This window comes from Prunus mume, linkage group LG8 (genome assembly GCF_029339155.1).
Source record: "Prunus mume cultivar Tortuosa linkage group LG8, ASM2933915v1, whole genome shotgun sequence".
NCBI lineage: Eukaryota > Viridiplantae > Streptophyta > Magnoliopsida > Rosales > Rosaceae > Prunus > Prunus mume.
Window position 1 is genome coordinate 18092624 of NC_142705.1, and position 23482 is coordinate 18116105.

General features: G+C 36.2%; 3 protein-coding genes across 6 annotated transcripts; 1 reads left to right on the forward strand and 2 right to left on the reverse strand.

The window, feature by feature from the left end:
- The first annotated feature begins 362 nt into the window (after positions 1 to 362).
- LOC148914928 (uncharacterized) lies at positions 363 to 4562 on the forward strand. 2 transcript variants are annotated; one of them, XM_089043195.1, is made up of 6 exons: positions 363 to 968; positions 1136 to 1188; positions 1580 to 1644; positions 1747 to 1825; positions 3092 to 3411; positions 3885 to 4562. In XM_089043195.1, exons 1-6 carry the CDS (start codon positions 529 to 531, stop codon positions 4080 to 4082), a joined length of 1155 nt encoding a protein of 384 aa, XP_088899321.1. In that variant the 5' UTR covers positions 363 to 528; the 3' UTR covers positions 4083 to 4562. The 2 variants fall into 2 exon arrangements, with proteins under 2 accessions (XP_088899321.1, XP_088899322.1); XM_089043196.1 differs by having other exon boundaries at positions 367 to 968; positions 3092 to 3388.
- A 930-nt stretch (positions 4563 to 5492) lies between these two features.
- On the reverse strand, positions 5493 to 14572 carry LOC103339195 (Ubiquitin-associated (UBA) protein). Its single transcript, XM_008242477.3, has 8 exons — positions 14357 to 14572; positions 14123 to 14223; positions 11364 to 11504; positions 9141 to 9207; positions 8235 to 8386; positions 8020 to 8121; positions 6918 to 7040; positions 5493 to 6046 (listed from the first exon to the last, which is right to left on the reverse strand). Exons 1-8 carry the CDS (start codon positions 14379 to 14381, stop codon positions 5879 to 5881), a joined length of 879 nt encoding a protein of 292 aa, XP_008240699.1. The 5' UTR covers positions 14382 to 14572; the 3' UTR covers positions 5493 to 5878.
- Positions 14573 to 18389: 3817 nt separating this feature from the next.
- LOC103339194 (F-box protein At2g26850-like) lies at positions 18390 to 21804 on the reverse strand. Of its 3 annotated transcripts, none has more exons than XR_016122887.1 (5): positions 20935 to 21804; positions 20736 to 20815; positions 20450 to 20622; positions 19516 to 20257; positions 18390 to 18934 (listed from the first exon to the last, which is right to left on the reverse strand). XR_016122887.1 is itself a non-coding variant. In XM_008242475.2 (5 exons), exons 1-5 carry the CDS (start codon positions 21607 to 21609, stop codon positions 18747 to 18749), a joined length of 1191 nt encoding a protein of 396 aa, XP_008240697.1. In that variant the 5' UTR covers positions 21610 to 21784; the 3' UTR covers positions 18390 to 18746. The 3 variants fall into 3 exon arrangements, 2 of the variants coding, with proteins under 2 accessions (XP_008240697.1, XP_008240698.1); XM_008242475.2 differs by having other exon boundaries at positions 20183 to 20257; positions 20935 to 21784; XM_008242476.2 differs by lacking the exon at positions 19516 to 20257 and having other exon boundaries at positions 20935 to 21795.
- Between the last annotated feature and the right edge of the window lie 1678 nt (positions 21805 to 23482).

Genomic DNA, 23482 nt, shown 5'->3' on the forward strand with positions numbered 1-23482 from the left:
TTTGATTCCAACCCATACATAGCGGTTTATGATTTTTTTAACTCATGACCCGCTTATTTTTAAACCAACCCAACCTACTATGATCGAATTAGGCAATTTAGTTTGATTCACCTGAAATTGTGCCCATCCCTAATTTAGGGCGCTAATCAATTTCTGGTTCTTTAAAAGGAATGTCACATGATTTGCACATCGTCACGTTTATAGGATAATTTTTTCAATTTTGAGGGGAAAAAAATACTTTTGAAGTATTAAAAAGTATTTTAAAAAATTAAAAAGAAAACAACCCAATACCCATCATCCCCTTCGGTGAAGGGCCTTCACCTATCAGGATAATTTTTTCATTTTTCAGAATATATATACCTTTGATCTATTCAGAAAACAATAAAAAATAAAAACCTAAGACTCATCATCCCCTTCCCTCTCTCTATCTCTCTCACACACTAGCCGACCTAAATAAAGGGGGAGAACAAGGATTTCTTGCTTTGATAATCTTGGGTTTAGGAAAAAATCAAATCTTTTTCAGTGGTCATGCCGTATCTTGTTCGTGAGAATCTATTCATCGGCAACATCGGAGATGCAGCAGAGGTTCTCCAAAATGGCAGCACAGAGATCACACACATTCTCTCAGTTCTGAGTTCTGCATCAATCTCGTTTTTCTCCGAATGGAAGAAGGGTCTTACAATTCCCACTAAGGAAATCAAGAAGGTGTATACTGGCGGGTCTGTTGGTGGGTCGGCTTCTGTGGACGATTCTGGTGATGGGTCGAAAAGTTGTTTGCTCTCGGATAAGCTTTTGTACTTGTTGGAATATGCAGGCAAGGATTTGAAGCTGGTGAGAATGGGGGTTCCGCTGAGAGATATGGAGAATGAGAATTTATTGGATTATTTGGATGTCTGTTTGGATTTTATTGATAAGAGTAGAAAAGAGGGGTCTGTTTTGGTGCATTGCTTTGCTGGTGTTTCCAGAAGGTACATATTGTTCTCTCAGTTTTATAATTTTCAGTTTTTAGAATAACAAGAGTCTACTAATAATGTCGAAAGTATACGGAGCTTACATTCTGAAAGCTTTTCCAGTTTTCTGAATTGTCAAGTTTAAAGGGTTTACACCCTTGTTTGTTTGCATGTATTTGTTGCAGTGCAGCTATCATTACAGCATATCTGATGAGAACAGAACATTTATCACAACAAGGTGTGAAAAATCATTGCTTGTTTGAAGTATCGCGAGTGTTCGTATATAAATTCACGTTGCTGCTTTTCTTTCTTCTTCAGTTTAGACAAAAATTATTTTCACAAGCTTGTATGACTTTAAAAATGGGAGATGATTTTGACACTCCAAATGTCAGCTCCCACACTCCTCTACTCTCTCACACAAAAGGAGTGCATCAGCTTTTTTTAGGCTGATTTTGGAACCCTCATATAGTCCTCTTGTGTGAGAGAGTAGAGGAGTGTGGGAGATGTTGGAGTGCCAAAATCATCTCCCTTCAAAATATATGAGCAATTGAATTGAAAAAAAAAAAGAATAGTGGGTTACAAATGCTTAACTGCTTTAGTCTTTTTCTTCCTCTTATGCAATCCTCCAGATGCACTAGGATCCCTGAGGCAAAGCTGTGAGTTTGTTTGCCCCAATGATGGTTTTCTAGATCAGGTGATGCAATGCGCTCTTATATCACATCTTGTACAAGATAACATTAATTTCTGTTAATCCAGTCCATAGTGAATTTTACTCCTTACTTTTATGGTGTTGCAGCTCAAAATGTACGAGGAAATGGGCTTCAAGGTTGATCATGCCAGCCCCATATATAAGTCTTTTCGCCTGAAAGTATTGGGTACAAGTTTATTTTTTCTTCTACATCTTCCCCTCCCTCTAAATTTAGGGGTATTGATTGTACATCTTGCATTCATGCTTTCATATTTTAGTTTTCCAAGTTTTGGTAATAGAATACTGTATGAAAAGTTCATTGATAGGAAGGCATTAAGGAGCATTGGCTTACCAAATTGGTTGTATATCATCGAACTAGAATGTTTTTTTGACAAGTGTGAGGGTTGGAATTCTTTCGGATTGAGCATGGAGACACTGCTGGGTTATGAGAAATCCCTAAGAGAAGGCTTCCAAGGTTCTAGATTGAACTCAAAAATGCCAAAGGTTTAGAACTCCAGAAACAAGTTTGTCTCAATTTAGTTCACTCTATTTATTAATGTAAGAATCTCCAGAAAACCCTAATTCAGTTGAATTGTAGACCTTAAAATAAAAATAATCTCACCTGTCAAATTAGCTTCGGGAAACTAACACAAAAAACTGCTACAATGGTGCTACTGTATCCATGAACCATACCTCTGAATCTTTTAATTTTTTAATTGTGTGCCGTTCTCCTCTACCATACATAACATTTTGGCCCCGTTTGGTTTACGGAATGGATTTGAGGGGAAATCATTTCCCATGTCATTTCCAAGGAATAGGAATGAAAGATTCCTTTCCCACATTTGGTAATGTTGGGAAAGTAATCGTGAGATTTCACTTTGTTTCCTTTCTCGTGTTTGTTTTGAGTAGGAATGAAAAACAAAGTTTGTATAATTTTCCAATTATACCCATATTAAATCAAATAAAAAAAGAATGCATTTAATGCGTTGTAATTATAAATTGTTCATAGGGACAAAATAGTCATGAAAATTGTGCATTGAATGTTGGCTCATTTTCCCAAACTTTCCCATGAGGAGGGAAAACAAAACCCAAGTTAAGAGGAGGGCTTCACTTTCCCCCCTACTTTCCCATGTGCCAGGCAACCATTTCTCATGCTTGGACTTAGAAAGCAATTGAATTCTCATTCCCAAGCCTCCTTCCCCATGAACCAAACGGGGCCTTTAGGAGAAGAGAAAAAGAAATGCTTACCAGAACAGCAGTGACAATTGTGGAAGGTGTAGCAATTGCATGGCAATGTTCCTGATGTATATTACTATGTGAAAAGTTATTTGGCTCAGCATAGTAGATATTATAATATATGCCTACGCATTTCACTGGAGGTTTCAAATTGAGTGGCAAATGTGAATTTCTGTTTTCGCTGCTTTAATAGATATATTTTATCCCATTCTTTCAGGTGAATCTTATCATCGTGGGGATAAAATAGACAGTTCTAAATTTGGGGCAGATCCTGGGTTGCCTATTGAAGTTGCCTCTGGAGTAGAATCAGCTCAAAATGGAGGAAAAACTGGTACACTAGCTTTCCGCTGCAAGAAATGCCGAAGAGTTGTTGCATTGCAGGACAATGTTGTGGATCACATTCCAGGAGAGGGTGAAAAATCGTTTGAGTGGCGAAAGCGAAAAAGTAGCAACTTGTCTGAGGATTCTGAATGTTCATCCATTTTTGTTGAGCCTCTAAGGTGGATGACAGCAGGTAACTGTGCAATATTTATAACTGTATGGCTTACCTTTTCCGTAGCAGTAATAGCTAATCATGCTGAAGACCTCTCTTGTCAAAAGGGATTCCTTGAGTTTTTTCATTTTATTGTTATATAATAAATGCTAACAGTTGTTTAACTGGGATATTATGTCATCAAATAGTCACTTGAGATTACATGTCAACTGCAAATTGATTTTTCTTACTGACCAATTGTTCCAGTATGTGGTATTATGAATAATGAAAAAAGTTTCGAATATGGATTTTGACACTCAGACAGGATCCACATCCTTTTCAGATTCCTATTTCTGAACCTATATGGCATTTCTTGATGTTTTCCTTTTCTTTATTTTTCTTAAGCTTATTTTGGTTTCCTTATACCTTAACTTAAACGAAGTAGAAGTTATTTCTTTTGGAGGCATCTTTTGTTTAGTGTGATTTGTCTTAGAAACACGCAATAATTTAATCCTTCATATGTTCTCTCATTTCACAGTTGAAGAAGGAGCACTGGAGGGCAAGTTGTCATGTGCACATTGTGAAGCTCGATTGGGTTACTTCAATTGGTCAGGCATCCAATGCAGTTGCGGGAGTTGGATCACCCCCGCCTTCCAGCTTCATAGAAGCCGTGTGGACGTCAGCACTGTCTAATATTTGTCAAGGCAAGGCCTGGGTTGAGGCCCCATCAGGATAAAGGGTCCAAAACCCCTCTAAACGATCATTTCAAAGTCTCAGAATACTATTTAAGGTATAAAGTCTCCAAGACAATCAGCAACCATAGACAAAGAGGATGCTAAGTTTATAGAGTTTTTCATACTGTCTACCCAGATCAAAATTGAGCAACCACAGTTATAGAGAAAATGCTGCCTTGATCTGTGTTATATGAGATTTCGGGGACCTGGGTTTTGTTTTTTATCCTTCCAATGCGAACTTAGTTTAGGTGACTGAAAATGTTGTGTTGGAGGTATTTTGGCATGAACTGTTATGATTATAAACTAAGTTACTATGGAGATCGCATATACTGTATAAGGTCCTGTTACAACTATCCAGTTGCATAACAACAGGATAAGTTGTTATAGAAGTCAAGTTTTAACCATATAATATGAACAAAATCCCTAGATTGGGGAAGTAATTACTCTTTCATATGTTATATATGAATTGTATCCTTTACATCGTTTCTAGTGTTTTTTTTTTTTTTTTTTTTTGAAATGACAGTTTACCAGATTTACGAAGGTATGCACATCTAAGAATCTAAGAGAATTTGGTTAACCAAGTGATGGCAAAAGAAAACTAAAGACGCAAACCCTAAAGCGCTCTCTCTCTCTCTACTAGTCCCTTACCCTTCCGCACCGCTTTTGGGGGGGAGGCGGTCTGCCCCTCCTCCCCTCCCCTCCTCTTCCTCCTTTTTTCTCCTTCCCCCTTTTCTCTCCTCTTCCTTTCTCTCTTGTTTATCTCTCCTTGTTTCCCTCTTCCTTTACTGTATCCTCCTCACCCTCTGTGGTGATTTTGCCTCACCCTCTATGGTGACTTTGCTTGGGCTTTATGCTCATTTCCGGAGGTTCTTCGTCTATTGTTGTCGCTTATCGCCTGGTCTCCACCACAGATCTCCGCTCCTCGTGTTCACGGATGCCTCCTCTGCCAATCTTACTTGGCGGCGTGTTCGGGTATGAGGATGCCTTTAAAGTGCAATATGCACTATTTACTTGGATTATGGGAGCTCATTTTGCGCGGGTGGCTTGTTCACCCCATTCTTCCGTTCATATGTTTGGTTGGCTTTGTTACCAGAGACTCCCAATACCAGAGACTCCCTCTTGGTGACTCTGGATTTGCAATGGTGGTTCAGCTGCTTTGCTGTGGTTGGTGCGGCGGCAACTTGTTTTAAGTTTTTGGGTTGTTCAGGTTTGAAACTTTGTATGTGGGCCTTGCTTGTCTTACAGTTCTGTTTTGTCATCTTTTGGGCCTGCGTCTTGGGCTTCTACCTAGGTTATTCAGCCTACAAACTCTTGTAATGTTTTTACATATTTAATGAAGGGAGTTTGTTGACCAAAAAAAAAAAAAAAGTGATGGCAAAAGAAAGTGGAACGTAAAGCAAGAATGACCGGCCTAGTCAAAAGGGGACTCCCATATATTTAACAGTCCGAATGCAATATACTGCAACTGTACATCTCAGGTTTTCTTTCAAAGAGAATATGGACGCTTCCAAATTCCAATATGATGCAGACAATTCTACAGCCTCCTACTTTTGCATAAATCGAGTATAAATACATATCCCAAATGCCATAGCTACAAGGAAACTAAAGAGAGAAGGAAATAAAATAGTAATCCTTGACTAAGATACTGCAAATGCCTTAATGGATTTCTGAGAACACATCATCATCTCCGGTCCTCTGAATGTGCAAATTTATATTGCCACCCTTAGATATGGATGGATCTTCCATCCCTGAATTCAAAAATATTCAGGTTCGTCTTCACAGAACTATAGTTTTGGAATCAGTGAGCCTGCGCTTCAAGAAGGATGTTTGTAGCTACGTTGACATCATTTCTTGCCTGCACCAGTGCCTGTCTGGCAGAATTCCTATCAAAACCCATAGAAACCAGAGTCGCAATGGAGGCCTCCGTTGGCTCTGTGGCAGAAGCCAAGGCAGAGGGATAATTTCTCTGAAACCAAACAATGAAATTGATGATGTGGATGGAAATTTCAGATCAGACCAGTACATAATATGACAGTGCAAGTCCAAAGCCTATAGCGACAGGAATAAATATACACACTCCTATATATCAAGCGAAAGAATTTTACAAAAGTCGTTCTCCCCCTTTTTTTATGTGACTTTTTTCTAATTACTTGAGGCTCTTAACATTATTTCTTTTATGCCATTCATTCCATGACGTCCTCAATAATCATACCAGTACCTACCTATTTATTTATTTCTTATTTTCCTGGATCAAGATTCAAGTTACTCTTTTGAACTTGCATATTACTCTCTTCATTGTACATAACCGGAACCATCGCAAATGAGACCCATCATCTCTTTGGTTAGTGCCACACCCACCTGGGCAAATTGTTTCATCCCTAATTCTTACTACCACCAATCCATCTTAAACATATATGTCCCAACTACACTCATTTTGCCTGCATGTTTTTGCTGGCCAACATTCCATATAGGGTCCACAAATTTTTCCCTAACTTGATAAATGTTATATACACACCTCTGTGCACACAAATCTGTATGCTAACTACATTCATCTACTCCTCAAAACCCAAGGGAAACATTCTGGTCGCTATCCCAGTTTGACTAAACTTGCATTCAATATGCTAAGTCTTAGTCCTGCATTGTCTAGACCCTTTAACAACCATGTTCTTCCCATAAAGTTAATATTTTGTTTAGAAAGCTTCCGTCATTCACAGATAATAGAGATTACTCAGTCAGGTGTCCATGTCCATCTAACTTATATCTACAATTCAGAAAAATTATATGTACTAAAGTCAATCGCAGATCCAAAGCATTGAGGGAAAACAAAGAATTCCTACCTCTACTTGCCGAGCTGTGAATGGTGTTGCACTTCCCACAATATTTCTAGTTGGCGCTGCTGGCGGACTCCCCGTTGATGGCCAAGAAATCCATGAAAAGAAAGAAGCAATGACTTCTGGGAACTGTAATATGAGAAGAGTCATCACAGCCATGAATTACAATAATTAAAAATCTCAATTGCAAAATCTGCAACTAAATTGACTCATATATGCTTAAGTAAACAGATTTGTAAATGCGAGAAATTAAGAGGGGGAAAAGTATATTCAGCAGGCAGTCTTAATTACACTACTTTTCCCTACTAAAATTAACTCAGCAGAATACACGACCGAACCATATTGCACTTTTTTTTCCACTAAAAGTAACTTAGTAGAATGCATGACTCAATCAAATTCCATAAGTACATGTATCCATGCAGACACAGACACACATGAAACGAGCACAAGCACATACGCAGAAAAATGCCTTCTTCCTTAAAAGAGTGGAAAGTCTAAAAAGATGGTTTTAAATTAGATACATTGTATACAATGCACTACTAAGAATTGAAGCGAAAGTGATTCTGACTGAAACTGCTGTGTGATCTGTAACTGATATTAAAGTCCAAAATAAAGTATGTCCAGTTACTGAAAAAGCCACCATATTTCAGAGTGAGAAAGCGAAACTTTAATAGCAGCATTGGTAATATGGTTTATCAAACCCCCTTTGTTCAGGAAAAGAATTTATCTCAAATGACAGTTAAGTTAGGGACAGGACAGAGCACATAAATGAATGTGGACACGGAGTGGCCTAGAATGTGAAAGCGCTGAAGAGCTCATAATTGAACACATTAAGAAAATTAGATGGAGACTTCCGTTTTTAGGTTTTTGTTATCCCTCTGGCAATACCCCCATCCCTTAGCCACTTAGCAGATTTCCTTTTATATGGCCAACGCATAATCTTCTGTTATCTAAGAGGGTTCAGAGCGGTGAGGAAAACATTATTTACTGTTTGAACAGAATGTCAAGCTATTGACTGCATCAAATACAATGCAGAAAAAACAAATGCATGGTTTCTTGTTTTGATTGGATTTTTAAGTGAACCTCAAACATCAGATTGAAAAATAACCTTTGCTTTGCGGATATGGAAGACATTTAGATGATATAAGGAACCACAAAGGATGCCGAATACCCCTGGTAAGATTGATCTTTTCCAGGATGATAAAAGAAGCTGCAAGAGAGAAACCAAAATTAAATTAAATGTACCGGGGAAGGAAAGAACAGCTATGTACTTGTCATGCAACATAGATGGTTAGATGGTATACTTTATCGCACACTTTTTACCTGTAGACCAGCTAGATATATGAAAGACTTATCCGAGAAGCGCACACCAAATACACGAAAGCGTGTTGAAACTGGAATGTCAAAGAAAAAGGGTACAAAAGATGCAAATATAAGACCATAAGGTCCTGACGTCACCAGATTTACTGCAGGATCTGCAAAAGACAAGTGATTTGACTCCAACTTTATCAGTGCAACAACACAAATTAAAAAACAGAAAAAAGAAAGAAACACCGAAACAGTCTGCAATATAATACTTGAACTGTACATAGTTTTCTGTAAATTCCCTACAAAAATGAAACTTGGCAGAAGGGCCAGTTCAGCTAAGCAACCACCAGTAGGAGCACTGACGCTGCCACAGCTCACATCAAGACGCCATGATATTCAGAGTTGCAGTAACTATTGCATTAGAAAGGAGGACATCTATCTATTCATCATATCATGCTGTAAAATATAGAAGATTCCTTTTTTCCTAATTGGCATTCAACAACTTCATAAGGAGGTAAGGTTTGGCAAAGCAACAAACTGGCCACAGTGCAACTCCAGAAGACCTTTCTCCGAGGCCAAATTAGAGGACGGGTTTCCATTAGGAGGATTACAGATTCCACAAACCTCAACAAACATCAGAAAAAGTGATGGGCAAGAAAAGGGTGAACTAGTCAAATATATGCAAGAGGTCTAGTAATAGAACTTGCCAGAATCATATCTTCGCTAATGATTAAGTTCTTAGGGGCTTGAGATTTTCCAGAACATCAACGTAATGTCCAGTACAAAATAGGCCAGTGCATGCAAGAAAACAAGGTATAAGCGGCATAGAGACAGGGAAAGAAAAACCAAAAGGCAAGACAATAATGAAACATAAATTTACAACTAAGAAGAGTAAAAAAGAACTGAAGAAACAATCTGCACCTTTAAGATATGCTAGAGCAAGGATCTCAAAGAGTAATGATACAGTCACAGAGAACAAAATAAACACCTGCACATACAAGAGGAAAAAAATAAAAAACAAATCACCTATTACATTCTTTTTTGTATTTTATATTGTTGAATGACAGAAGTAAGACAACATCAGTACTAAACGAACAAGTCATATACATATATATATAGTTCCCTTCTATTGAGGGATCCCTCAAATAATTTTTTCAACGATCTAAACCATCTATTTTGTCTACATTCAAAGATAATCCTTGCAAAAAATTAAACAAATCGGAAACCGTTTCGTCATCCAATTGTGTCCTACAAAATCAAATAACACGAGTGCTTCAAGAAAGTACTAAAATTTCAATAACTCAATTGAGTGGTCAAATGATATCGGATTCAAGTGATTTTTTGTAGAGATGATCTTTGAATGATTATCTAAAAACAGATAGTTTGGATTAGTGAAATACAATGCAGAGTGGGCCCTACAAGGGTGTCCCTCAAATAAGCTTATTTGAGGGATCCTTCAATGGAAGCTCTCTGCATATATATAGGTTGGGGGTAGGGGCTAGGTGGGTGGAAGAACAGACCCCCTTGCAATTTGAAAACAGCCTACTAATTTATCATGTCTATCTACTTTAGTCCCCATGCAACACCAAGTAATCCAGGCCAAACCCCATAACTGACCAACAATGGTAAATGATATTTCTTAGAGGTACTAAATACAACTCCATGAATGAGCAAAAGGAATATCATTATCTTTTTGTTAGCACAATCATCGCCACTTAGGATATGAAAGAAAATTTTGACACTAGGACATTGTCCCTTTTAACGATTATAGTTCTGTTACATCAGATGTGAGCCACAGATGATGAGAACAGTATCTAGTAGAGTTAGTTTAAGTGGCTAAAGATACAATGTGAAACCTTTTTTTTTTTTTTTTTTCCTTTTTGGCTACGCATGTATGCAAGAAGAATATAACAATAATAATTAAATTGAGGAAAAATATTGGAAAGGTGAAAAATTTAGTGGGCCAGAAAGCAATATTGTAGGATATGAAAACATCCAACGTTATCATACCAGAAATCCCACTACCTGAAATTTAGTTATTGTAAGTTACTTAGTAGCAATTAAAGTAATTGGATTTCGTAATTCTAAACTTTTAGATTATACAAGCATTTTGACAACCATAGCAAACCTTACTCAGAAACCTAAGTAAAGCAATTTATTCCACAAAAACTTAATTGGTAGTCTCTGTGCTGGAGCAGTAAGCACAGAGATAGCACACCAGAGGTGGAAATACTACATGGATATTGGTACTTGCCGTTGTAGCATGGCTTATGTGGAAGTGGAGATTATAGCAGTTCGCTGAAGAATGTGGCTGTGTTGCAACAAAATTATTGTTGGAGGTTTTCTGCATTTTTTTGATGGTGTACAGATGGCAACTAGGAGCAAGGGGGAAGTAATAATGGCAGTAAGGTGGAAAGGACGAGTATAGTGGTTCTGGTACGAGCACTAGTGACAACAGCCCCCCAGACAAAATGTTACATATTACAATGTTAGGCAGAATTAAGAATAACTGAAGCAGTGTTCTCATTAATTTTGAATGATGATCTCGATAGTTTTAGTGAATCCAAGAGGTCAAAAAGTAGTGCAGCCAGTGTAATAGAGGCCATATCCCTGTTGCAGTGTAATATAAACTGTCAAGTCACAAACTCAATTTTCAGAAACTTCCTTTCCTTCATTGTTTAATAGCCAGATTACAGTGAAGGTTATACACTAAGCACTGTTGGGCAGTGATGCTGATAATGGTCAAGTTGATAGTGCACTTGGACGTTCTGTTTCTTAAATGCTTTCTTTATTTTGTTGGAATAAAAAAATTGTTCAAAATGCCTCTTTCAAACAAGAACAGTATTTTATTAACAAGTATCCAGACAGGCTTTATAACTTTTTATTTATTATGTAATCCAAATAAGAGCAAACTGGTCCCCTTCAGAAAATTCCAAGCATACCCTTCATATCTTTTATAACTTATCAATACCGATGAAATTCTTTAAGATTTTCAATAACATGACAACACTCACAAGACAGTAAGTATGTCACCAGCTTAGTCCTATCTTTAGGTACAAGATATTTGTGATATAACATCTGAACCAGGTGTTCCAAATAAACATCAAAGGAGAAGTCATGAAGAGTTTAAGCTTGGTTACTCACCGAGTACTTATTGGAACCTATCTGTCTCTCAAAGACCCTGAAGTAATATAGCAGATACAGCCCAAACATCAGTTCTGGTGTAGATGAAAAGGCAAAAATTGACACAATTAACTTCCAAAGGCGAAACTTCCCAAATATATCCTGTCAAAAAGACAAAAAGGGATTGGGTAAGAATTCATATAAGAGTTTCACTAATTAAGAAAGAAAGACATGATACAAATATAGGGAACTTTCTATCTCCAAGACATCACAGATTGCCATTGAGCACATAGACTATGCAATGAATCAGTTTGACCAAAGAGCATTGTGCATACTTGTCACGCACCTACAATTTATATCATATAAATATAAGTGTGTTTCAACTGTGCAACACATATGCAAGACACCGCTGAACACCATGGATCATCTGATCATGCAGTCAACACAGTCAACAATTTTGTGAACATATATATAGCATAGTTTCGTTACTGCAGCATACGAGGAGTGTTCCAATGCCCAATCAAATAATTTGTGCTTTCTTCTGTTTGGGGATTAAGTAAAGGTTGGTTTGGGGTTTAAGGCGCCCTAGAGTTTCTTCTACACCTTAATGTCATCAAATTAGTCAGGAAAAACTGCAAAAATGGCAGTGCTCCCATACTTCTTCCAAAAACCTCCACTCCACATAATCGTAAGCCTTTTCAAAATCAATCTTGAACACCAACCCTTCCTCCCATTTCTGCCTCATACGACCTCATTTGCTACAAGTACTGCATTAAAAATTTGTCTTTCTTTCTGAAAAGCTTCCTGGAATGAGAGATCGTGCTTCCCATAACCTCCCTTAAGCATGCTGCCAGAACTTTTGCCACCACCTTACATAAACGTGTCATTAGGCTTATAGGCCTAAAGTCCCTTATTTTCAAGGAATCTGTTTTTTTTTCTGGAACTAGACACATACAAGTTTCATTAGTCACTGCGTTGATGATCCCATTCTTGGAAAATTCCTCCATCACCTTCAAGATCTCACTTTTCAGCAAATCCCAGCATTCTGAAACAACAAAAATGAATGACTTATCCTTGCCACTATAAAATAATGTTTTTCTGAATCTTCATTGCTAGAGTACATCAGCTTCAGGAATTTTACAACTTCCTGTTCTATTTCCTCTTTATTACCTACTACTCCAGTCTTCTGCTTCCAATCTTTCTATAAAATTTATCTTCCTTCTTCCACTAGCTATCTCGTGAAAAACATTTAGTGTTTCCATCCTCATTTCTAGCTCATTTGACATTTCCTCTGTACCTCCATTTCACTTCTTCTTTGAAGGCCAACACTTCCACTTGAAATAGTAAAATATTCAAGATCAAATATAACCTCCATTCAAGCTAAACGTAAGAAGAAAAAAAAAAATGAACTCATGTGGCGAACCCCAGTTAAATCGATTAGGGCTTACTTCATTGCCGGTCTGGAAACCTTTGCCTACCTCTGAGATAAATACCAAACAATATCTCTCACAAGATTCATAGTTGACTATATTAATCACATTTCATATTTTGATTGGGGAATTTCACTAAAGAAGTAACCATACTGAAGAAATTGAACCATAAATAGGTTCTTAGGAGGGTATTCGTTGGACCAAGATTAATTAAACAAAGAACCGTTTGATACTGGTTGGACCAGTTCCAAAAAAAAAATTATCATCTTGATAGACATAAGTTTAATTCCAAAATCAAAACCAAACACTGGTAGGTTTCTTTGGGTTTTATACTTTTAGTTTGGTTACTATACAACTGAACTTTAGGCTGGTCAAGGTGAAATAAAATCCAACGAGTAACAGCCCTAATCAACCTAGGTTCCTCTAACATACAAGAAGACCTGCATGATAGGAGAGTTCAGGTGCAGTAATCATTGGAGATCTCCATGAGCTCTCGGATCCTTGAAATGTAACATTTTCCAATCTCCAGGTGGGAGAGTTCAACCAAAACTAAAGTTGTCTACACAATCCCAATTCAACTCATCACCAAACATCTAGACAAATCTGGTTTTGTGATACTGTGAAAGTATATTCAACGGAGATAGTGAAGTAACGTAGGATCACAAAAGAATTCAAGCCAAGTATTCGAACCCTACTTGAAAGAAATCCAGAAATAGCAGGGCAAGGTAGTTTTAGGTTTTCGACCTCATATTGAGTTTTCCAAACAGTAGAGTGAATAACCAAAATCCAAGTGTAATTGATAAGTGACAAGGAATGGCTAACAGTGATTAGAAAAATAATGGTGCCACCCAATAGAAAAACTCAAACTAAAAATAAAGTACATACCAATTAACAAAACGGTGAAATCACATGCAATCAATTCCATTTTAAGGTACCTCTACAGATGAGTAAAATCTATTTCCGATTCCCCCCTTCCCCTTCAAGGGAAAAAAAACTGGGGCTTAACTACGCATTATGAGCCAAAAATTCCATGATGTTGACCATCAGGTATTTCAACCCAAAAATAAAAATAAAAATAAAAAAGAACATTAACTCCCTTAGCATTTGAAAAATACAATAAAGCAACAGTTCATCGTGATGCTGATGAAAAAGCAAGAATGATCGATAAAAGCAGACTAAGATTCAACAGAACATTTAACAGCACAATCAATAACAGAACTAAAAAAGTAAATTTGGGACAAAACCCACTCGCAATCATCTTAAAACACAGTAATTCGTCAATATTTAACATTAAAAATAAACAAATTCATGGGAAATTAGAATTAACTAAAAATTTAAGAGAAAGAGCACCAGATACGACAATCCAAGCTTGCTAGAACGGCCCTGGAACCCGAAGAAGACGGTGAAGAGAGCGCTAGCAATGACGAAGGCTCTGGTAACAGGAGCATTGTCTGTGATAAAAGAAACGACAAAGCATTTGGGTCATGCAATACAAAGAGAATCGAGAGAAAAACAGAGAGAGAAGGGCATGAAACGAAATAAAGATGAAGGTTGAGGGTAATTCGGGGAGGAGACTCTACGTACGGAAACCAGAGGGGCCGCCGTTCATCTTCTCAGTGAAGCAGGAAGAAGCAACAACGACCTTCGCAGTTGACAATCTCTTCTTCTTCTTCTTGTAACTTCTCAGGCGTTTGGTTTTAGTTTTGATTTTGTCTTGCTTTCCAAACTCTCTTTCTTCTTTCCTTTTTCCTCCTGTTTTCTATTTCTTTTTTGTTTTTAAATTTTGCTTGACAAAAATTGAATGACGATCTTTTTTATGAAATACTCAAAGGAGTTTTTATCTGGAATTTTCTGGATTAATCATAAGTTGTTATTTTTGCAACTAACTTCGAATCTTTTTTTTTTATATAAATTATAATAAATTATTGCTTTGTATAAAAAATAAAATGAAAAATTTTGGTTACCAAATTTTTATTGCACTTGGTAATACAAATATTTTTTCTTTTGGATTAGAAACATTTTACTATTTATTATAAATAATTAACTTCATTGACCAACAAAGTAAACGAGATTCATAGTTTTTATATATATATAAGTGATATTAATTAAGGGAGGGGGAACCTAGGACCTCTCAGTGAATAAATAAATACTCTTAACTACTTGAGTTACAAACCTATTGCAATTAAATTCAGAGTTAACAGCTTAACAATAACAATGAACATATTTTTTTTGGTATGATAACAAGTTAACATATGTTACATTTTCTCGATAAGGATTAGAGATAGGTGGGAGGTGAATTGTTGGGAGAATACCTTTTATATTGTTGAGAGGAGGGAAACTCATTATGAATTGTGTGTTAATCATCACTTTCTTTGTTATTTGTAATGGCAGTCATAAAGGTGCCCATAATAATACCTACAATGACTATGAAGTTTTATGGCATATTGAGTTTCAGGATGGTTTGATATGCTAGAAAATGAAAAGAAAAAAGAAGTAGTAAGTTGTTATTTTTATTATTTTTATTTATTTATTTTTGTTATAATTGGGATAATAATTTTGAAAAATTATGAAAGGAAAAAGAATTGGGCTTAGGCCTGTATCGGCTGAACCAAACCATCTTAAAATGGAATTAGGCTTAGAGAAGGATCAAATTGCATTAAAATTTTAACTGAATAAGTTCTCTAATATTCTACTTAGTTTGGTAGCAAAGACATGTTGCTAGGTCTCATGGCTTGTGGAAGCCCTAGGAATTAATCATAATAGTCTTCACGTAGAAAAATCTTAGTCACTTTCTTTGTGTGAGTCTTAAAGAAGAACTTCATAGAGGGGGAAGGAGGAAGAAGCACCTATGGATGAATGACAATGAATATTTTTCTACATTATACTATAATTGTGGGAGTGATTTTCCTCCCTAGAGAATATTCATCACAAGATCCCTTCTTCTCTTTGCTTCTCTTTCTCCTTGCAAAACAACACGGAGTGAAAAGACCACACCCGATGGGTGACAGTAGCTAACAAAGTGTATGGGGATTTCTCTCGGGGAGAACCGAGTGACTAGAGCCAGTGTGTGTGTGTGTGTGTGTGTGTGGTGAGAGAGCGAGAGAGCCTGTGTGTGTGTGTGTGTGTGTGTGTGCTAGGATTTGTGAGAGTGGATTCTGCTGAGTTTCATATGTTTCTCAAACCTTGTGCGTAACCATGTATTTATAGGAGCCTTGAAGGCTAGGATTTTGGAAGAATAATTTCACACATGGAAATGAATTATTCTCCCCCAATTTGAATAGATTGAATTAATTAGGAATTTGATTTTAATCAAATCCCTAATTATGACAAGGATCCCTAATTTAGTCAAATAATTTCCAAATTGATTGGATTAATTATTTGACTTAGGATATATATATATATATATATATTTGCTTCCACAATAATATATATTTATTATAATAATTCAATGAATGCAAGGCTTATGCCTCAATACAATAAGGCTTACATGTGGTGAAATAATCCATAAAATATTTCGTTGTATGCCTTATCGTGTTAAAATATTAGAATGAGGTTCATCCGAAATCAGTCCCTTCCAAGGTGTAACTCATGATCCTATAGCAAGAAAGGAATTCAATGATATTAGCTTTGTTATAAAAAATATATATAGTTTTCTTTTTCCGTACAGTCAAATACTAAAATATTTATATTATAAATAACATATAAACAAATTGGAAAGCTTTTAAGATACAATGAAATTGAAGAAAACAAATTGATAGGTAAGTAAAAGCAAAATAAATAATAAGTAAGAAAGTGAGTTTGGTACGGTGAAGCACGTTAAATACGTTGTCCTAAAGCCTTTGTAGCCTCCCTACGTGCATGTACTGACGGTCTACAAGACTTTAAGATACGACCCGTTGTACACAAACTCAAGATCTGTTATGAGCAGGTTCATAGACGGATATAGGTATCTAAGTTACAGAACCATTGCCAAAATAATAATATAAAGTAGATAAATAAAGGAAGAAAAGGAGAGAATTAGTTTGTGGTGGTGATTATGGTATGTGATATACTGATAGTGTATTGTGTGTTTCAAATGTGAAGGAGGAATGGTCTTTTATAGGCATCCAAAAATATGTAACATTCACCAACCAGAAAATTAAGGCATTCAATATATAAGTAAAACCTGGATATTAAATATTTATAACCACAATAATAAATAAAATAAAACAGCCAAAATAATTAAATCAATCAAAACAGTTAAATTTTTAAAACCTTTTTTAAATTCCAACAAGCTTCACCTGCCTAGCTATGTTCCCAATACCTTCATTATATTGGAAAGAAAGAAAGAAACTATAATGTTGATTCTCTATAATGTTGTGTTGATCAGGTTGAAGAAATTATAGAGGTTTTAAGTTTTCTCTCATTTTGAGGCATCATTCCAACTTCATTGCTAGCAAGGGCGGATCCATGTTTGGGCTAAAGTAAATGTCTTTGTCCTTTTTTTTTTCATTTATTTGTATATTAATCTATTTACTTAAGTTTACAATGTAAATAAAGTACACCTCCCCTTCCCCCATTTGGATTCAAATAAAAATACTAGAAAATCAAATTCTCACCTAATCAAATATGAAAAATTGATTTTAGTGCAAAATACGATTTAGGCTAAAATGATGGCTCATTAAGTCAATATATACTTCATACTAAAATCCCATAAAATCAAATTTTCTTATTTGATGTGTAAGGAATAAAGCCACCAAAATTTATCTTGAGAAAATGATTATTCTAAAAAACCATTTTTCATACTTAGTCAATATTTTTACATAAAACAATTTTTCATGTATGATATGAATGCATGAAGGGACCCAAGGTCAATCTAGGTAAAAAGTCTTAGATGTTCAATCTACAAAGAGTTCTTAACATTTCAAAATTGCACCATCCGCTAAAAATTCATGGGTCCACCAATGTCTACAGCCAAATACTTTAATACTTCAATTACTAATTTTTTTTCCCCTCTTCTTTGGTTTATTCAGCTTTTGATTTGGCTCAAATAATATTTATATGTCTCTCTAATTTTGTTTTTTTTCAAAATTATTGATATTGCTTTTTTTGGAAATATTGAAATATGGACTCTCCCTAACTAAACCACTCCGCAAACCCAAAGTCCTCAAGCTTCAAATTGTTCTTCATCTGAGCCTCTGAATTTAGTTTTTCTAGGTTTTCTTTGTTTGTTGTAGGTTTCTTTGTTCAAATATCTCTAAATGATAAATCTAAACGAAATATACCGAATTAGTCAAAAAGTTTTAAATGAATTCTAAAAATAGTAAATTTTGAGTCCGCCAATCTAGTCCCCAAGTCATTCCTATTCCCGTCTTCACGAAAGCTCATTTAGAGACAAAACGAATTAAGGAAAGACTTCGACAAAAAGTAAAAGTCGAAAATCAAAATAATAAACTCTTCTAGAATATTCATTTCGAATTTATTCAGATTCTAATATCCATTTTCAGATTATCCATTAGTTTCAAATTCTTGGGTCATCCGTTCATTTGTGGCAAGCTCATGAACGCATGAACGTGCTCCAAATGAGAACCAGCAAGCTTTCTACTAACAGAACATATGATATTTCCTTAGAGGCATGTTAAACACACAGAAAAACTAGCCATTGAACCTATGAGAAACATGTAAAGCAGGGAGTTACATAACATGCATGTGACTGACTAATAAGAATTAGAGCATCCAACTCAAGACCGACAACAAATATTGGGTGACGAGACACAATTTTTTTTGATGCAAGGCTTCCGTTTTCCGATGTGGACTTCAACAACTATGCCTGTTAGAGGTTCCTACTCTGGGAACAAAATCATGGAGCATTATTTTCATCCTCTTAGAATGACTTCTATACGACTATAAGCTCTTCATTCACAGCTCAAGAGCAACAAAAAGGGGGAGGGGGGCTCAATTATTTACAGAGCAGTCATGAGTAAGAGTGGAAGGCTTATTCTAGGACTTGGGTAGGCCATAGGCGCTTCCACCTTGCAATTTCCTCCTCATTGTAAAGCTTTCGGATTCCTCCATAGAAGCCATCTGCTTCATCGCCTTCTTCTCGATGGTCTTTCCTGTTTATCGTCACTTGTCTCCATCTGGATCCAGGAGTGTACTGACTGAACTCCAGTGTTACTGTATCTGTTGAGGAAGAGTACGTCTTTGTCAGAAGCTTATATGTTTTAACTACTACTTCAAATACCAGCAGCAGTACAGAAAAATAGTCTGGGAAAAGCATACTATGAAAACTACTTCCTTCAAATATAGCAACAAATAAATAGTAGAAACAAAGAATGCATGAAAATGAGTGTTTTGCATATGTGCATAATATTAAGTAGTTGGTGTTGTGATGATATGAGAAAATTGAATTCAACAAAAGCTTAGCTGTTAGGGAAAATCTTTAGATAGAAATGTAAGATTTCAGATTTTATCATGATTAATGTGCCTCATGTTCCTCAAACTTGAGAAACAGAGAAGTTGCAGCCTCAAATCATCTATACGTCTGGATTTAGAATTTGATCTACTCTAAGTTCACTAATTCATGGGCATGAACACCCAACCTTGCTTCCAAAGCAGTACTGCACTTCAAGGTGCAAACAGAAAGGGAAATCACTCAATCGTTAGAAACAGAGAAGGAAGTTTCAGCCTCGGGTCATCTATATGTCTAGATTTAGATTTAGATCCAGTCTAAGTTCACTAATTCATGGGCATGAACATCCAACCTTGCTTCCAAAGCAGGATTGCACTTCAAGGAGCAAAAAGGGCAATCCCTCAATTGTAAGAAACAGAGAAGAAAGTTTCAGCCTCAGGCCATCTATATGTCTAGATTTGGAGTTTGATCCAGTCTAAGTTCACCATTTCATGGGCACGAAGATGCCAGCTTGCTTTTAAAACAGGATTGCTCCTCAAAGTGCACACAGAAAGGGAAAAATAGAAAGAATAAGAAAGGAATGTCAGCCACCAAGGTAGCAGCTAAAATGACATAATTTTATAAATATAGAAATAAAGGTTGTGCATGATCATCACAACAGATGGATGCATCATATCATGAGTCTGTTAAAAAGAGTAATAAATCATTCCATAGTGAAAAGCTATGATTCACATGTACTTTTTCTAACATTTGGAGCAAAAGTGAACCTTCTTAAAGTGTCTAAGCTGGTGCAGGACATATGAAAAGAACCCCATGCTGAAAGTGCTTGTATTCCAAACCATTCAGAGGAAAGGTTATCCAAAATACCCTTGATTTATACATGGAGGCATTAATGTGATCACATGCTCTGTGCTTAGTTGTTTACTTATCAACATGAGAAAAAAGTCTGTAATTCCCAGTAATGAAAATGAAATATAGAAAAATCATGAGAACTGCAGAAACTGAAATGATTTTCTCACCACTGGAGTGACAACGGCAGTGATTCTCATGCCCATCACACAACTCCAAGTGACCAATAACACCATACCACCAACCTAAAATACATAAAAATCCAAATTATTTTTATATTTGCCTACAAAGTAATGGAATTTGTGAAAACCAGTATCGGCATACAATGAACATTTAACACATCGTGAACCATTAAACATCTAACACTCGAGTTCCAGTAAAATTCAAACGCTAGTATAAAATTGAGCCAGGATTGAAGGTGGGATTTGGGAACACACCATAAGGGAATTCTTTGTTTCTTCTCCACTGGATTTCAATATGATCACCGGGTTTCAAGTCATGTAGACAGTCAGTGACATGAAGCTTATGTGAGGGAGTATCAACTGGGGCCGCTCTTAGTCTATCCCATGGAATATTATCCTCTGTTGCCCTCCTCCCATAAGGTGAATACCTGCAAAACAGAATCCATTTTGAATTTAAGAGAGGGCCATCCAAAAGTAAACCTTTCCAGAATCTAAGTTCAGTCTTATATCTTAACATCAATTACTCTCCCTGTTACTCTACCTTGCTTGAAATGTGTTTGTCCTTGAATCATAGCTCACTTGTGCATCATAACAGGACAGCATAAAGCCTACATTACCATTCTGCAGGAAAAGAAAATAAGGTTTTCATTGAATTGTTAAACAACAACAAAAAACGACATCAAATAAAAAAATTGTGCAAACTAAAAATTTGACTACAAAATATCAAATTGAAGCCATACCTCACGGTTATAGACCTGAGCTGGGAACCAGAACTTGCCACTTTCAAGAGAAATATACAGAGACATGACTGACTCAACCGGTAAACTAGTCCTCGCTTTGCAATCAGAAGTTGCTAATTTTGGTCTGATCCATGAAAAAGGCCAAAATTTACTCACAAGAGACTCAAAAAGACCTTTTTTCTTGGTTTGATCAGAGATATTTCTGACTCTGCTTCTTGAGGCCACATGTAATTGCCATTCTCTATAAGCAGCAGCCCCAATCAGTCTACCCCATTTCTCCATCATGTGCCTCTCCCATAAACGATCATCTCTGCACCTCTCCCTCAAAGAAGTACAAACTCCTCCCATAGTGCACAACCCAGATGGGGAAAGCTTCTCAAGAATGCATTCCAAGGTCAAGTCAGGCAAATCCAGGAGAGAGAGACTATCTCTCTCCTCCACATTCTCTACTTTTGAACTAAAAGTCATCATCTTTTTCAATTTGCAGATGATGGGTTGGAACAACTCAATAGCAAGCCTACTTTTCTGGAACCAGGACACAAGAAAACTTGAAAACTCACCCCAAAACCAAAAAGAACTCAATTTTAGCTTACCCTCCCATGCTTGTATTGGCTTGTGAGTGAAGGACTTGGAAATAAGGATGAATGAGACACAAGAAATTAGGAGGTAAAGCATTTGATTAATTGATTGGAGATTGGCATCAAATGAAAATAAGAGAAAGTTCTAGTTGCAAGTGAAACAATGGTGAATGCAAATATATAATGTGGGAGATGAGATCAAGGGTAAAAATGACAGCTATTATTTTTCTCTTTTGTAATTTGACAAAGAAAGATGAACCAATGAAACTTTTTTCCCTTTTTTTTCTTTTTTATGGGAACCAATGGAAGTTGAGAATGTAGTTATGAGCTATAGGTTGCCCAGAATTAATGGGTAGGCTCATGGAGTGGGCCTTTTAATTAAGAGAAGTTAATTTACACACTGCAACTGGTTGCTGTTGGGTAGCTAAAATTCCACTTTAAGATTAAATGAAATGGCATCCAGACACAGTGAAAACCCACCAGCAGGAGAACCAAATTGTACAGACAAGTGAGTGGGGGACAGCTGTCAGTTCACAGATTGAAAGGATTTGAGAGGGAAGTAAGAAAATATAATCTTAGCCTTCAATCTTCATGTGAGTTTTGGAGGAGAACCCATCAAAGAGTAGAGATTGAGAGAGCCACCTGTCATCCAATTTTTGAAGTTAGGTGAATTAACACAAGGCCTAATTGTAATAATAACAATGGTAGGTGAATAGGTGGTACTAGATCAGAATTAGGTGAATTAACACAAAGGTTGCCCCCTAAAATTGCAAACTAATATAGAAGAAACCCAAGTTTGTAGCAAAAGTTTTGATGATTCACATGTGGATGAACCTGAAGTTGAATGTGAGTCTTCCTTGTTTCATCCAATTTTTATAACAACTCCCTTTTGTTTATATTTAATATGTCAAGAAAATGAGATCATGCAATATTTGTCTGGCATATACATCTTGAGCGTGTGTCATTTTTAACCATTCGCATATATGAGGTTCGCATTTCATCAACGGTGATAAATCATATTATTTAACCTTGTATACACGTGTGTTTATGACTGACCTTAGTAAAATTCTTATCTCATTAATTGAGTCTTGGGGGTTTATACTTAGATAGGGATTGGTGGCACTTTTTGGTAAGAGATGTCACAAGACAAGAACATTATTAGAGCCTCAACCAGATTACTTGCCTAACTTCCACCCAACTCCAACACCTCCGGACCACAATAACCATGCAATAATATTGCTTGCACAAACGGTGCCAAAATGGACGACGTGACGTTTTATGACTTTGTTGAATTGAAATTTGTGAATACCAATCGATCACAAAAAGACATGCATGGGACTCTATGTCTTGGCCTTGTTGCCTCTGATGCTTCCAATGTCCTTCCATGTTTTTTTTTCTGCTTATGCCATGAGCTTTGATACAATGACACTTCCCCTTTTTCTACTTTTATTATTTTAAATACCATTAATAATATTAATATAAACATACCTTGTATTTTAATCAAACTTAAGAGATATCATCTATGTTCAAATTCCTAACTTTTTTTTATATTAAAAAAAATCACTTTTATTTATTTAAAACAGTCAATCTGATAATTCCTAGGTTTTTGTCCACAACTTAGAAGGAATGAGACCAAAAATGGGACATATTATTTTATTTGCAATTGTAGCTTCATCTTATGCATGTCATGGTAAGGACTGATATAATCAAGGGGTGACTATCTACCAATAACAACTATGCCCTAAATTTATTACTTCCCAAAATAATCTCACTAAGGGTTTTGAGTACCAGAATTTGTACACGTGGTCCGTTTTCTATAGAGTGGCAAACCAGTCACGTTAGAAAATGACATGTGTATAAACTTAATATTTAATATTTATTTCTTTAGCACATACCATATTCTTTGAACAAAAAAACCTTATTCCAGATATTCTAATTGAATGTTTCTAATACTCAATATTATCGCGTGA

Coding starts and splice junctions, on each gene's coding strand:
- LOC103339195 (XM_008242477.3), bottom strand. CDS start 14,381: ATGAACGGCGGCCCCTCTGGTTTCC. Junction 7,041..8,019: donor TCCATATCCGCAAAGCAAAG/GTTATTTTTCAA, acceptor CTCATATTACAG/TTCCCAGAAGTCATTGCTTC. Junction 6,047..6,917: donor TCACAGCTCGGCAAGTAGAG/GTAGGAATTCTT, acceptor GTTTGGTTTCAG/AGAAATTATCCCTCTGCCTT.
- LOC103339194 (XM_008242475.2), bottom strand. CDS start 21,609: ATGCTTTACCTCCTAATTTCTTGTGTCTCATTCATCCTTATTTCCAAG. Junction 20,258..20,449: donor AAACAAAGAATTCCCTTATG/GTGTGTTCCCAA, acceptor TATGTATTTTAG/GTTGGTGGTATGGTGTTATT. Junction 18,935..20,182: donor CTGCCGTTGTCACTCCAGTG/GTGAGAAAATCA, acceptor CTTCCTCAACAG/ATACAGTAACACTGGAGTTC.
- LOC148914928 (XM_089043195.1), top strand. CDS start 529: ATGCCGTATCTTGTTCGTGAGAATCTATTCATCGGCAACATCGGAGAT. Junction 1,189..1,579: donor AGAACATTTATCACAACAAG/GTGTGAAAAATC, acceptor GCAATCCTCCAG/ATGCACTAGGATCCCTGAGG. Junction 1,645..1,746: donor ATGATGGTTTTCTAGATCAG/GTGATGCAATGC, acceptor ATGGTGTTGCAG/CTCAAAATGTACGAGGAAAT.